The following is a 14,946-nucleotide window of genomic DNA, read 5'->3' on the forward strand; positions in this document are numbered from 1 at the left end:
AACACTGTTACATGTTGGTTATGAACTGTTTCCCAAAATGCTTGTATGTTCAAGGCATGATCAGTCTTCAGCTAGCAGCTCCAATCACTGAGAGGTACTTATGTCATGAAAACTCATCAGTGAATTGATCCCTGCATCCATTCACACCCAAATGGAGTATTTTGAGGTGATGGAAACTGTGGGAATGGGGCCTGACTGAGGACATTTACTGGGGCATGCTTTTCAAGGGTGGAGCTCATCTCTGAACTCACTTGTCTGGGCTTCCTGGCTGTCAGGAGGTAAGCAGTGTCATAAACGACATGAGATTCAGACCTAAAGCAACAGGCAACTCTGGACCTCTAGGACTATAAACCAAGTACATATTTTCTCTTTTATTTTTTCCAGGTACTTTGTCACAGCAATGAAAAACATGACTAACATACACTGTTCTTGCTTCGTGTGCTTGCTATAACAAATTACCACATATTTGGTGACTTGAAACAATCAAATTTATTTTCTCACACTTCTGAATGTCAGAAGTCCAAAATCAGTTTTACTAGGTTGAAATCAAGATAAGGAGGGTCATGCTCCCTCCGGAAGCTGTGGAGGACGGACAGGGGACATCCACTCTTGCATCAACCAGCTTCTGGTGAAAGAGGTGCTCCTTGACTCCAAATCCCAGTGTTCCATCTTCACATCACCTGCTCTTTGAGTGTCTGTTCCCACCTGACTCTCTCTTACAAGGATATTATGATGGCATTTAGGTCCACCTTGGTAGCCCACCATTATTTCCCACCTTAGCACCCTTAATCACATCTGCAATGCCTTTGCCATATAAGATTAACATTTACACAGATCAGGACTTGTTATCTTTAGGGACCACTAGTCAGTTTACTACAGCATATTTAAATTCAAACAGTTGCCCCTTAGTATCTATTGGAGATTGATTCCAGGACCTTCACAGGATACTAGAATCCTCAAATAGCCAAGTTCCTTACACAGAATAGGATGGTGTTTGCATATAACCCATGCATATCTTGCTACATACATATAACACTCAAAATAGTAAGCTATAAAAATATTGTTATATTCATTTGCATAGGGGAAACATACACTGCATAAGACACATTTTGTAAAACAATTTTAACATGCAGTTGGCTGGATACGCAGTGTGACATACACACATGGAAAGATGATTAATATTTGCATACTAGATATGTGCTATCCTAATAAAGATTCTAAGCTATTATAAGAGAACTGTTTCCTTTCCTATTATAAACTTGTGGAGAGGGAGAGACTCTGAGACAACCGAGAGTTCAGGGCTCAGCCATTCCAGGATCTTAAGTGGTACCAGTCTTCAGCCATTTCCAAAAAGGCACCAGACAATTAGTGGAGCCATATTGGGATGACAAACTCCAGGATGGTATTTCTTCTGTTGATATTGTGTGAAACAGAACTTCCCAGAGAAGTATAGACTATGAAATAAAAATGTTTCCAGATATGTTAAGTTTTGGGATAGTTGCCATGTAACTATTTAGAAATGGGTACCAAGAGATAAATTGCTGATATAACAAAACCCCTAAAATGTGGAATTTGTTTAGGAGCTACATCTTGGTTTAAAAAAAAAAAAAGGAAGATCTGCAAGAAAACAGATGATACGAGAAAGATGGGAAGGTGATTTTTACTGGAAACTAAACATTATCATGGTGACAAAGCCTGGCAGCCTTCTTACTAGTCTCATGGCAGATAGAACTGGCTAAGAATTCTAGGTTTCATGCTGAAAGCATATAAAGTGAACGAGAAGAGGGACTGTTGTTTCTAGAAACAACATCCACAAAAAACAACCCTGAATCACACTTTGCTGGTGTTCCACATATACTTCTAATCAATGAGTCTCAAAGTAAGAAATGTTCTCACAGCAGAAAGCAAATCTGATTTCAAGGCCAAGATAACAAAGGCTTTAACATTATTTAACACCCCCCCCCAAATAATAATGTTATTAGATGCCTACATACATTATTTGAATCTTAGGTGGCAATTTAGGCTCTGTCTTATAGACAAACTCTTCAACACTTCAGGCTATTTTGCCACAAGTACTAAAGGCTAAGCCCAAGGAAATGCAGGCCTGTCTTAAAACATATGGGAGTGTGATAGTTAACTGTTATAGTTACATAGCCGGGCTTGGTGGCGCACGCCTTTAATCCCAGGACTCAGGAGGCAGAGGCAGGCGGATTTCTGAGTTCAAGGCCAGTCTGGTCTACAAAGTGAGTTCCAGGACCGCCAAGGCTATACAGAGAAACACTGTCGGGGGGGGGGGGGGGAGTTACATAAGAAATCCACACTTTAAATGAACGATAGTATCTCACATTGAAATAGCTTAAAGTGAGTAGAGCAACTCAAATCCACAATTTCCTCCACAAAAAGACACAGAACACACACACTGAAATATATAAAGTCATTTCTTATTTAAAAAAAAAAAAAAAAAAGCATACAGCCAAGTCCCGAGGACACCATCACAAATGTGAGCTAATCACATTTCACTCTGCTTTTGAGACACTGAGGGCTTTCCAGCTTGCAGAACATACAAATTCTGTTCCTGAGTCACTACTGTGTGGTGCACAGATAATTGAGAGCAGTCATACTTAAGGGGCCTGTCACTTGTCCCCTGTTTAAATGTTAATATTCTTTATTTCAAGCCTGAGTCTCTTAAAAGTATCAGGAGCTCTTGACTCTAGCTGCATATGTATCAAAAGATGGCCTAGTCGGCCATCACTGGAAAGAGAGGCCCATTGGACACACAAACTGTATATGCCCCAGTACAGGGGAACGCCAGGGCCAAAAAAATGGGAATGGGTGGGTAAGGAAGTGGGGGGGAGGGTATGGGGGACTTTTGGGATGGCATGGGAAATGTAATTGAGGAAAATATGTAATAAAAAATATTTTTAAAAAAAGTATCAGTGTGAGACTGAGGATCTGGGAAGGAAGGGGGGATATTTTACATGTAAAGGGGATGCTGGGAAGTTAACCTATGGTGCCTTATATTCTAACATGGTTCCCCAATGACAATGCTTCCCACGGTTCAATCAGTCTGGGATGCAGTAGAAGTGAATCTATACTAAGTTTAAGCCTAAGTCTTATAAACTCCTATGGCTTCTGCTCTTGTGTGTTAGAATGCCTGGGTTGCCACATAAGTTCAGATGCCTTGTTGAAAGAGTACGTGGAGAGGCCATATAAAATATGACAGCCATGCAGAGTGTGAGGGATAGATACTGCCTGACATTATAGAAGGAGGCACAGAAGAGCAGAGCAAGTGAGGAAGGGTAAATCAGAAGGTGAAAGACTATCAAAGTCAAGGACTACGTGGCCTAAGCATGTCCCATGACTGTCAGTCACGTAAGTGAGTTGTCCTGAGTTCCGGCCCAGTCAAGTGTGGAAGTGATTTTAAGTGCATACAACATCCAAGATCTTAGGAAGCAGAACGGCCCAACTAAGCACAATCAACTCCACTGAATACTGAGATGAGGAACGGGTTGTTTTCAGCCCCTAATGTTTGGAGTGACTGGTTACACAGCAATAAATGACTTACCACACGCAAACTGAATACTTTAGGAGTAAAACTGAATATGCTACATAAAGAGCAAACTATGTGTGTTTGTCCACGGCAAACTACAGGTTTTTTTCCCCTTTTTTAGACAAGGTCTCTCTATGTAGTCTTAGCTGTCTTGGAACTGCTCTGTAGATCAGGCTGGCTTCAAATTTATAGAGATCTGCCTGCCTCTGCCTTTCGCCTCAGCCTCTCTGCCTCTCTGCCTCTCTCTCTCTCTACCCCCCTCTCTCTTTCTCTCTCTCTGCCTCTCTCTCTGCCTCTGTCTCCACCTCTGCCTTCGCCTCCCAGGGCTAGGACTAAAGGCATACATCACCAATGCCACCCAGCAAAACTTCAGATTTCTAAATGATTAATATTCCTAAGTTAAAATGGACTCATTTTGAAATTTAAGAAAAACCTCTAACTCTTCAAAAGAGAAATGTATTTACAGGAGGAAAACAAAACTGACTACTAAGCACTAAATTTTTCATTACTTAAAGGACCGTTAATATTTAAATGCTTTTAATGAAAATATAAAATATCATCAAAGAATATTCTACATCATAAAAATTTCTGAGATTAAATTCAAGTATAATGTTTAAAGTACTAAGTCATAAAAGACATTGTGTATGTGTGTGTATGTATGTGTGTGTGCATGTGTATATATGTGTGTGTGTGCATGTGTATATATGTGTGTGCTCTTTTTTAGTGTTAGAAGGAAGGCACTAAGAACATGATTGGAGGAGTAAAGTAGTCATCAATGTATTACCCAGCTGTGAACTCTGTAAGCTACAGTAACAGCCACCCTGCAAAGACACAGCCCACTGAAAAAATAATGGCGTGTTAGAAGAGGAATCACCCACTTTATGACTTTAAAAAATTTGATCTATAAATTGAAACTCACACCTGATGCTGATGCTGATACCAAGAACACCTAGAGCGATCCTATATATACTCTATGTGGATATAATATTAAACCAATTTCTCATGACTTATTGTTATACTTATAAATTACTACATATTTCAGCCTTCGTTGAAGAAGGTTCTTTTTGTAGTGTATGGTGATTAACACAGAGACTTAAAACTGGTCAATGTACATAGAAAATGAAACTAGAATGTTCAGTCCTAAATGGGATATCACTATCACTTCCCCCTCCTCCCAAGGCTCAAGGATCATTATGCAAGAGAAGATGGAAAGATTAAGAGTCTGTGTGGATGCATACAAAGAAATGCTGTTTTTTAGGACACAACAGAGAAGTTTTACTGTGGTACCTGTTTAGAATTGCGAACCCCAAAAGACCACCAAGGAACCAATTCCTATGCAATCACAGTAGGGCCCCCACCAACTGTGACACAGCAGGACAGGAGAGTGAAGCCCAGAGCCCTCAGCAGAACAAGGTTTTATAGGAAATGCAGAATTAAGTGAGGGGGTTTCCAGCATGGCAGCATCTAAATGAATGACTGTTGTGAGCCTACATGTGGGTGCTCTGAAACAAAACCATGAGCAATCACAAATGGTCTGAAAGTATGTCTGGAACTATAGGACTAAACTTGATTGGCTGTTGCTAGGGAGCAGCTAGGGAGTAACTCTGGGACAAGCCATGGGGTCTTTCCTGGTACTTGGATGCAGCTTGGGTTTGACTGCTAATCAAGTTCTCAGACTCTTTTTCTTTTAAAATGGAGGCAGGTCCCAAGATAAAGTAGGTTTGGCCTCTTAGCACATATGAACTCACAAGAGGTTACAACATCATACAAAAAACTTATGCCAGTTCAAATCAGACCACAATTATGTCCTAGAAGACAGATAAGCATGAACTCCTACCCTAGCTAAGGAACATCTGGAAATGGATAGCAGTAGAAAGAGGGAGAGTCAGTTTTCTTTAAGCCCCTTGTAGGTTGACCATGTTCCAGTAGGAACCCTCACATTGAAGAGTACACTAGCAGTGCAAATTATACTTGATGGATTTAACAAAATAAAAAAGAGTACACAGCATTTGGTGAGTAGGGGAAGGGTGTAGACATGGGAGGAATTGGGGAGGGGTAAATATGATCAAATCTATTATAGAAACATTTCAAAGAACTAATTCAAATAAAAAATGAATTTAATTCAAGTATGAAAAATAAGGAATATATACATATACATAAATATATATGCATAACAAAGATTGAGAGAACTAAAATTGTTAGAGTGGTAAGGGATTTATAACTACTTGTATTTAGCTTGTCTTTTGTTTGGGTTTTTTTTTGTTGTTGTTCTTTAAGATAGGGTTTCTCTGTATAGCTCTGGCTGTCCTGGAACTCACTCAAAAAGAACAAGCTCGCCTTCAACTTACAGAGATGAAGCTGCCTCTACGTCCCGAGTGCTGAGTCTAAAGGTGTGTGCCATCATTGCCGAGTTCAGCTTGTCTTTTATATTTTGCATTTTCCAAACCTTTTTATGAGCATATATTACCTTTACAGCAAGTCAATAACATTATTCAAATTATATTGCTTTAAGCTATTGATTAATTAAGAAAAAGTTCCCAGGGATGGAGAGATGGCTCAGTGGTTAAGAGCACTGACTGCTCTTCCAGAGGTCCCGAGTTCAATTCCCAGCAACCACATGGTGGCTCACAAGCATCTGTAATGGGATCTGATGCCCTCGTCTGGTGTGTCTGAAGACAGCAACAGTGTACTCATACACATAAAATAAATAAATCTTTTTTAAAAAAGAAGACGTCCCCAGCTACAGTTATTTAATGTAATGATACCTTTTGAAATTTCAGAGGAAATTTGGCTATGGTTTTGAATCCATAAAAGGATGAAGAGATAGAGCTGAGCACCGGGATGTCAAAAGCCAGTGTACTGGAGAGAGAACCTTGCTGAGGCCTCTAACTCCTCCCAGCTGACTCTTTTTTGTTGTTGTTTCCTTAGATTTTCTTATTCACTTTACATCTAGATTACAGCCCCCCTCCTCTCTGTCCAGTCCCACTGTTACAAATCCCTCCCCCTATTTCTCATACCCCTTCTCCTCAGAGAAAGGGAATCCACCCTCCTCCAGTACCACCTAGCCTGGGGCATCTTAGTCCCATCATGTCTAGGCACATCCTTTCCCACTGAGGCCCAACCAGGCAGTCCAGGTAGGGGAAAGGGATGCACTGGCTGCAGTAAAGGAAGGAGGATGATGACAAAGGCTTTTCCAATGTACCTTCCATTTACACTTAGAGTCGGAAACAAGGGAACATATGTGCTATGTTTTGTAAGACAACATTTTTTTAATTCTACTAAAATAATTTCTCAGGCTTTTACATGTCTTTTGAATTTATATTTGTAATTGTTAGTACATTTTTAGCAGAATCACACACTAATGCAAGGTATTAGTTTGTACTACTGACAGTTTGCTTTTCTTTCAAAGGAGTTCCCCCTTAATTGATCAGTACACACGGAGTAAGAACAATTAATATATTTAGACACGTTTCTACTTAGAGGCATTTGAATAACTTTGAATTTATTGGTATTGAGTAGACTTTAAAAATAATTCTTTTGGGTTTTCCTGTCTGAAGCTTTGCTGGGGGAGACTCACTTAGTTGAACTTCTGTTGGATCTTCCCTTTGAAAGCCACCTTTTCATTTCAACTCTCAGGAGCCCAAACTAGCCCTCTTCCTTTCAGTTGGTACCTCATTCTGCTGGAGAGAAACCTAAATTCCTCCTCCTTATTCTCTCAGGACTTATGGGTAAATGTCTCAACTTTACCTCTTGTTGAGATGAGCTTATTTTTAAAATGCTTGGATGTTTGGGCATTAGTTCTTCATCCGATGAAAATACTATACTTTTCCTCTCTTCATGTGGCCTGTCTTCTGGCTCAGAGGTCTTCGGTAAATGTGGCATTTCATTCTCTTCTACTATCTGCAGGCTGTGAATGGGGGGCAGGAGAACATCTTCCAGCGGTGTGGAGTCACTACTTTTAGGTAAAAATACCTCTGAATAATTTTGGTCCAACACCTTTAAAACTGGTATGACCCGGCCTTCCTTATCACCATACTGCACCAAAAAAAAAAAAAAAAAGAATAAATTTAATCAATCATTATTCACTAGTAAGTTTTTAAAATCAATAAACCAATTATGTCTGTCCTTTACATACTGCCATTGATATTTGTAAGTCATTATATTCCTCAAGAAGACATTGAGAAATCTTATAGTTGGCCTGAGCATAGATCATTATCTGAAATGTGATAAAGCAGTTGTTCATGAAGCAATGGCTTGCATATGTCTGGGTTGCATAAATTGGCAACGTGTTAAGGAAATCTGGAGGCTGATGTCTTACTGTTACGTTATCATCATGAAACAAGGGAAACTTTAGAACCAAAATATCACAATCACATCATAAAATAAAGGAAATGTAATAGTAAAATAATACAAAGAAAAGGAAAGGGAAGACTAGCTTCTTGAACTAAATGCTAACTCAATGTTGTACAATCTTATACAAAAGTCTCCATTGCTTCCCAGACTCATTTCTTTCCTTTGGAAAAACAGTACATGCCAATTCTTCAGCTGACATCTGGCAGTCACAGAACCAGTGTGGAAATAATTAAGTAGCATTAGAGACAGAAACAAAGCTTTTAGTCTTTACTGATCTACATGGGGATTTATTCCTTAATAGAATGAAAAATGATATTGAGATAATTCCACTTTTACTGATTTCCATTATTAAATATATATTGTTAGGTTCACATTGTGATGAGCAGTTCTGGTGCTTAGGTCATCTACTCCTCAGACCTTAAGTAAAATTTCACGGGCTTTCCCCTTTTCTTCCTCAACATCATTAACTCCTTCTCCTTGCTATACACTCTAAACTATTACTATTTTGTGCTCAAGTCTATTTCCATGGAGCAATTTAATTCGAAACTATTTAATAGTATAGATATTGTTGTTGAATAACTTTAGGGATGCTTTTAAAGCTTTACCTGTAACCGTTCTTCCGCTTATATTGCATCTCTTCATAGAATAGTGACTATTAGAAATTCTCTTGTGGCTGGAGAGATGGCTCAGAGTAGCTAACAGCACTGACTGCCTTTGTAGAGAACCCAGGTTCGATTCCCAGCACTCACATGGTAGCCATAACCATCTACAACTAGTTCTTAGAAAGAACTAGTGTCTTATTTTACCTCTGTGGGAACCAGGCATGAATATCCATGCCTGACCTATGCAGGCAAAACACAAGAGAACATAAAAGAAGAAGAAATTCTCTTACCTCATTTGAAATAGCTTCATATTTTCTGTGATGAATATCTGCTTTAAAAAAAAATGAGGTCTCTGTTTTATTTAAACATTCATTACTTACATGTATGTACACCGATGAACTATAATTTTTCTCTCTTCAAATAAATGATAACTTAAAGCAGCTATTCAAACATGAACACTACCTTAGTGAAAACATGGTGACAAGCCTCTGGGAAGATCCAGGGCAGATGAGAAATAAGAAGGAGTATAGAAATAAGAATGGATCACATATGAATTGCTGTGTAGCCTTTATTCCCTAAGTCCCTGGGCCATCTTACATCCCACCAACAATATACAAGGTTTTCCATTTCTCCACAGCCTGGCCAACACTTGTTATCTTTTGACTTTTTGGTAACAACCATCTAGCCAGATATAAGATGCTATTTTATTGTGGTTTTAATTTACACTGGACTCTGATTAGTGGTGTTGACCATTTGTAGAGATTGGCATGCAAGTTCCTGAACCATTTTTAATCAGGTTACTTATACTGATTTGTTGTTGTTGTTGTTGTTGTTGTTAGTGAACTGAACGACTCTTTATGTCGTTCGGGTATGAGCCACTTACCAGATGTGTGCTTTGCAGACCTTCTGGCCCATTCGGCACTTGCCTTTACTCACTGTCTGCTGTCAGGGGCTCTCTAGCTCGATATAAGCCAGCTGTTTTTGTGTTTGGACTTGTGCTTTCACTGTCACGTTAAAGGAATTATCACCTGCACCAACATCATTGAACTTTTCTCATAGATCACCCGCAAAACTTACAGTTTCAAGCCTCAGGGTTTAAATTTTTAATTCTCTTTAATTCACTTTCTTTTTTTAAGCTAGTTCATGAGGAGAATGAGGCAGGTTTTCACATGATTTTGCATTGTGCAGCTTTGTCCGGTTTATTTATCTGTTCTAACATGTTTTTCTTGTAGAGTCTTTAGGGTGCTGTACATATAAGAGCATGCCCCTGTGCTGTCACACTGCCTTCTACATGGCTGTGTCTGTCCCCACGATTACTGCTACTCTCAGCCTTGGTAGGAGAAGCTTCTTTGTTGCAGCAGACAGTGCAGAAACTCACAACTGGTCACTCACTGACAGCACTCAGAATAAGTGACTGCTGCGTGCTCAGCCCTAAGCAGCAGGACATGCACATCACACCCTCAGAGAAGAGTGTGGGGCACCGAGTAGAAAGACTTTCAGAACATGAGGAGAAGGATGCATATTCTGGATAGGGCATGTCCATTGCACCCATGAAATCATAGTGGCTATCTACACACGACCTGTACAGAATCAAACCAGTCAACTCACTAGCATGAGTAAGGGAGTCTCATGAGGTTGTACTCCTAGCTGGGGAGCTGCTGCTATTGACAGCTGCTCAAGAAGGGTCAGTGCCGTGCACACATGCACACAGGCAGCAACCATGGGGCTTATGGGTTATTAAGAAAGAAACAATGACATGAAGTGGGGAAGGAAAGTGTTGGGGATCCAGAGAGAGAAAGGGGGCACTTAGGTTGGATATAAAACCAAGATACACCATATACATGTGAAAATATCAACACAAAGTAACAAGATTATAATGTATATGATGAACATATACATGGAGGATGAAATTATCAAAAGATAAAGAGATCCAAAAATGCCAGGTCATGTCGTGTAAAAATAAAATGGTGTCATCTCCCTTTCTGAGCTGGATGTCAGTTATCTCTTTCTCTTGACTAGTTGCTCTATTAGGACTTCTAGTATTATACTCAATACAAGAATCAGGGAAGGAAACCCTCGCCTTGTTCCAAGTTCAGAGGAAAAACTATACATTAAAAAATTGGGAGAGAGGTCAGGCATAGTGGCACATGGGAGGCAGAGGCTGGTGGACTGGTTTGAGTATAAGGCCATCTAGCCTGGTCAACAGAGAGGGGTTTCTCTCTCTTTTAGATTCATTTTTATTTTATGTAGATAAGTGCCTTTCTGCATGTGTGTCTGTGCATGGTCTGTGTGCCTGGTGCATGGGGAGGTCAGAAGAGGGTGCTGGATTCCCTAGAGCTGGAGTCACAGATGGTTGTGAGCTACCATGTGGGTGCTGGGAACTGTACCTGGGCCCTCTGCACGAGCAACAAAAACTCTTAAACCTCTGCACAGTCTCTCCAGCCACACTTTATGTTTTCCTAATCTAGCTTAAGTTGTCAATTTTATTTACATTTTTTAAAACTTAGTTTTATTGAGTTTTTTCAATTATCTAATTAAAAAAAAAACTGCTATGATCTTTATTTCCTCTAACTTTGACTTGAAATTAGCTCCTGTTCTAGTTCTTAGTGGTTTGAAGTGAAGTTGTTTAATTTTAGGTCTTTTCAAAAACTACATTTTTTACTTTTAATTCTGCATGTGTGTGTGTGTGTGTGTGTGTGTGTGTGTGTGTGTGTGTGTGTGTGTGTGTGTACATGTATTTGGAGCCTATGGAGACCAGGGGTGCTAGACCTCCCAGAGCTGGAGTTATAGGCAGCACTGAGCTGCCTGACACAAACTCTGCAAGAGTATCAGGCACTTGCAAGAGTATCAGGCAAGAGTATGAGCCATGGAGCAAGCCACAAAACTTCTTTCTATGGAAGCCTTAATTGCCATAAAAATAAAACAAAACTGACCTCTTACTATAAACACCCTTTTTGGCATTGCTTTTGCTTCAGTGAACATATTTAGGGGTGTCTCTAATTTTTCTTTACATTGATTCTGTGTTTTACTGGTTAACTATTAAAAGTAAAATTTTAAATGCCTACAAAGTGAGAATTTTCGTTTTCTTCTGCTGACAGTTCTAACTTCATTCCACTGTAATTGGAAAGGTATTTGGTATGATATAAACCAAAGGTATAACATAAACCACTGTCAATCTGTGGCTTGTTTAGTGACCTCTACTTTGAAGAATATTCTATGAACTCCTGAGGATAGTCTACACTGTTTTCTAGAATCTTCTACACACATCCATTTGGGCTATAGTTAAGTCAATTTGTTCTGCAGTGCTACGAAATTCTCTTTTGTTAATTTTGTCTTGCTGTACTATTATTATAGAAAGTCCAGTTTCCTGTTATTTTTGTGTTGTTACCTGTTTCTCCTTTATCCTCTTTTGCATATCATTAAGTTCTCTGACACTGGTTGCATATATTTACAATTATTTCTTCTTAATGCACTGACCTCTTTGTCATCATATTATGAACGTATCAGTCTCCTTTAAAGTTCTGACTAGTATTTTTATGATACAAGCAAGCCTCCCCTCCCAGTCTCTTTTGGCTACCACTTGCGTGGATTTGGACTCATATTCTCAGGCAAAAAGGCAAGCACCTTTACTTGGAGACCCATCTTGATGGGCCCAATTTCCTTGTTACTTTGTGTTGATATTTCCATATAAGAGAAAACAGTCATTTCTTTCTGTTGTTAAGTGCTAGCATTGTACAGTAAACCTTCACCAAACTGCCTGCTAGAGATTCTGCTGCCTCTTAAAACTTTCTTTCAAGTTCAAATTATCTTTGTTCTCAAAGACCCTAGGTATTAGGTCACCAATGCACCTAGACAAGCAAGACAAGAGCCAGTGCCTCAGCCTGTCTGCGGTAAGAATCAGAATGTTGGCTTCAAACTCCTGATTCCTCTATCCACTCAAGTGACTATATTACAGGCATACACAACTGTACTGGCTAGTTTTGTGTCAACTTGACACAGCTGGGGTTATCACAGAGAAAGGAGCTTCAGTTGAGGAAATGCCTCCATGAGATCCAACTCTAAGGCATTTTCTCAATTAGTGATCAAGGGGGAAGGGCCCCTTGTGGGTGGGACCATCTCTGGGCTGGTAGTCTCGGTTCTATAAGAGAGCAGGCTGAGCAAGCCAGGGGAAGCAAGCCAGTAAGGAACATCCCTCCATGGCTTCTGCATCGGCTCCTGCTTTCTGACCTGCTTGAGTTCCAGTCCTGACTTCCTTGGTGATGAACAGCAGTATGGAAGTGTAAGCTGAATAAACCCTTTCCTCCCCAACTTGCTTCTTGGTCATGATGTTTGTGCAGGAATAGAAACCCTGACTAAGACACACAACCATGCATGGTATATTTTTTGATTCTTAATGTGTCTCAAGCATCTAGAGGATGCTAAGTCTTAATGGTGTTCTGATACAGGCAAGACAGAGCCCATGTCTTAGGATGTCCTCAGAAAAATCAAAATATTAGCTTATGATCTTATTTTCTGACCTCCACAGTAGGTGCCTAAAGTATTCCTAGCAGCTAAAATAGAGCAGGTTGTTTTGTGCTCACTCAGCATTTGGGAGCCTGTCAGTTGGTTTCTGGCTTTCTTATAAAAAGGAATTGTTTTATATATATACTGTTGGAGTTGGAGTGTCTGTAGAGGGCCAGAAAGGTCTCAGGGCTCATGTTTTGGTGACATTCTTCCCTCAACTCACTTTTTACAGCTGTGGTGTATATTATTTATAAAATAAATAATAACAGATTATCTTATGGATGTGGTGCATAAGAAGTAAATAGCAAGGTGGGGCTTTGGCTCAGCAGTAGAGTGCTTGCCTAGCAAGCACAAGGCCCTGGGTTCTGTCCTCAGCTCGGAAGAAAAATAAAGCCAATGTAAGATGGAAACAGCAGTGTGGTTAATACTTAAGCTCCAGGGTCAAAGTCAGCTTTTACCAGCCAGTGACTATGTGGATTCTAATCTGCTGGTTATTTAATCTGCTTAATTCTCAGTTTACTTGTTTATAAAAACGTGGATAGGAAAGTGCCCAGAACACTTGTATGTCCTGGAATGCTAGAGGCCTCAGAAATACCAAAAAGAAGCAAGTCATTAGATGGCTCACTGGATATGTTAGAAAAAAAAAAGAGTTAAAAAAAATCTCTAGAGAAACAAAAATCATAGTACAAAAAGGTGTATGTGTGTGTGTGTGTATGAGAGAGAGAGAATAAGAGAGAGAGAGAGAGAGAGACAGAGACAGAGAGACAGAGAGACAGAGAGAACGAGAGAGAGCATGAGCTAGCTGTTACTTCTTCCCAGTGTGTGAGACTGAAGAGGGAGTCTGAGTGTTGGGTTCTAGAGGTCCTCAGTGGAGCACTTGCCTAGCATGTGTGAGGTGCTAGGTTTGATCTTTAGCAACCAAACAGTACAAATAGCACCAAAAGCAGCTCGTATATTTCATGTAGAGACTGAAGATACAATAGCTCCACTGTACTAAGTTAGTACAGAAGACAGAACTATGAGCGCACATACGTATATGCAAATGGCTGATACAGCTGGGGAAATGGAAATAGCATGGAAAGATGATTAAGTTACATCAACAACCTTGCAATAATAAATTATATCACATACTTAGAGATATTAAAGATATAAATCCATGTATTTAAGTACAGTAGTATATATGCTTTAATTTGCTTTCTAAATAAGTTTGAAAGAGATGTTTAGGAGACCATGTGAACACTATTTTTCATTGATTAAATCTCTTACTGATAACTTAGGGTAAGTTCTCAAATTAGATACTAATTGAATTTCCTCTGCTTAATAATTTCTCTTTCTGCCTGTCTTGTTCTGTCTGATTCACTCTTGCATACACACACACACACACACACACACACACATACACACATACCTACTTCAATAGTTCTATAGATCAAATGCTTAATAAAAATATCTTTATAAATGTCACAGCTAAGATTTAAATTTCTCTATCTTTTACTAAGCAAAGAGCCATTTAAAAAAATGTTTTTTAAACTCCTGAGGTGAGAGAGATAACTCAGCAGTAAGAGCACTGGCTACTCTTGCAGAGGAACCCAGACTCTTGCAGAGGCCCAGCATACGCATGGTGGCTCTCAGCCACCTGTCACTCTCTTCCTAGAGGAAGTGACACTCTCTGAGGGCCTCTGGGAGTATCAGGAACACAGATGTTACACAAATAAAACACCCATATACAGAAAATACGTAGCAATTTTAAAAGTTAAAAGAAAACCTCTTGATAGGGGCCAAGACTTTTCTTAGAGATTACTACAAAATACGAATATAATTGGTACAATAATAAGATGTATGTATGATCTATGACAAAAGTGAAACTCATTTAGAGTAAGTAACTTTTATACTATCCCACCTTATTTAGTTATCTTAATAATAAACATAAAATTGACT

The 14,946-nt window shown here is 39.4% G+C and overlaps 1 protein-coding gene across 5 annotated transcripts in view; it reads right to left on the bottom strand.

The window, feature by feature from the left end:
* C2cd6 (C2 calcium dependent domain containing 6) overlaps nt 1-14,946 on the bottom strand; it is a 97,908-nt gene that overhangs the window by 46,585 nt on the left and 36,377 nt on the right. For 2 of the 5 annotated variants that reach the window (XM_011238605.3, XM_017312469.1), the window contains exons 12-13: nt 8,796-8,836; nt 7,027-7,585 (exon numbers count right to left, since the gene is read on the bottom strand). In XM_011238605.3, coding sequence (XP_011236907.1) covers nt 7,223-7,585; nt 8,796-8,836 — 404 coding nt within the window. In that variant the 3' untranslated portion in view covers nt 7,027-7,222. Of the gene's footprint in view, nt 1-6,805; nt 7,586-8,795; nt 8,837-14,946 lie in introns of those variants that run through there. The other 3 variants (NM_026600.1, NM_175200.4, XM_030243180.1) reach the window with 3 other exon arrangements.

The sequence above is a fragment of the Mus musculus genome, chromosome 1 (assembly GCF_000001635.26).
Source record: "Mus musculus strain C57BL/6J chromosome 1, GRCm38.p6 C57BL/6J".
NCBI classification, from domain to species: Eukaryota; Metazoa; Chordata; class Mammalia; order Rodentia; family Muridae; genus Mus; species Mus musculus.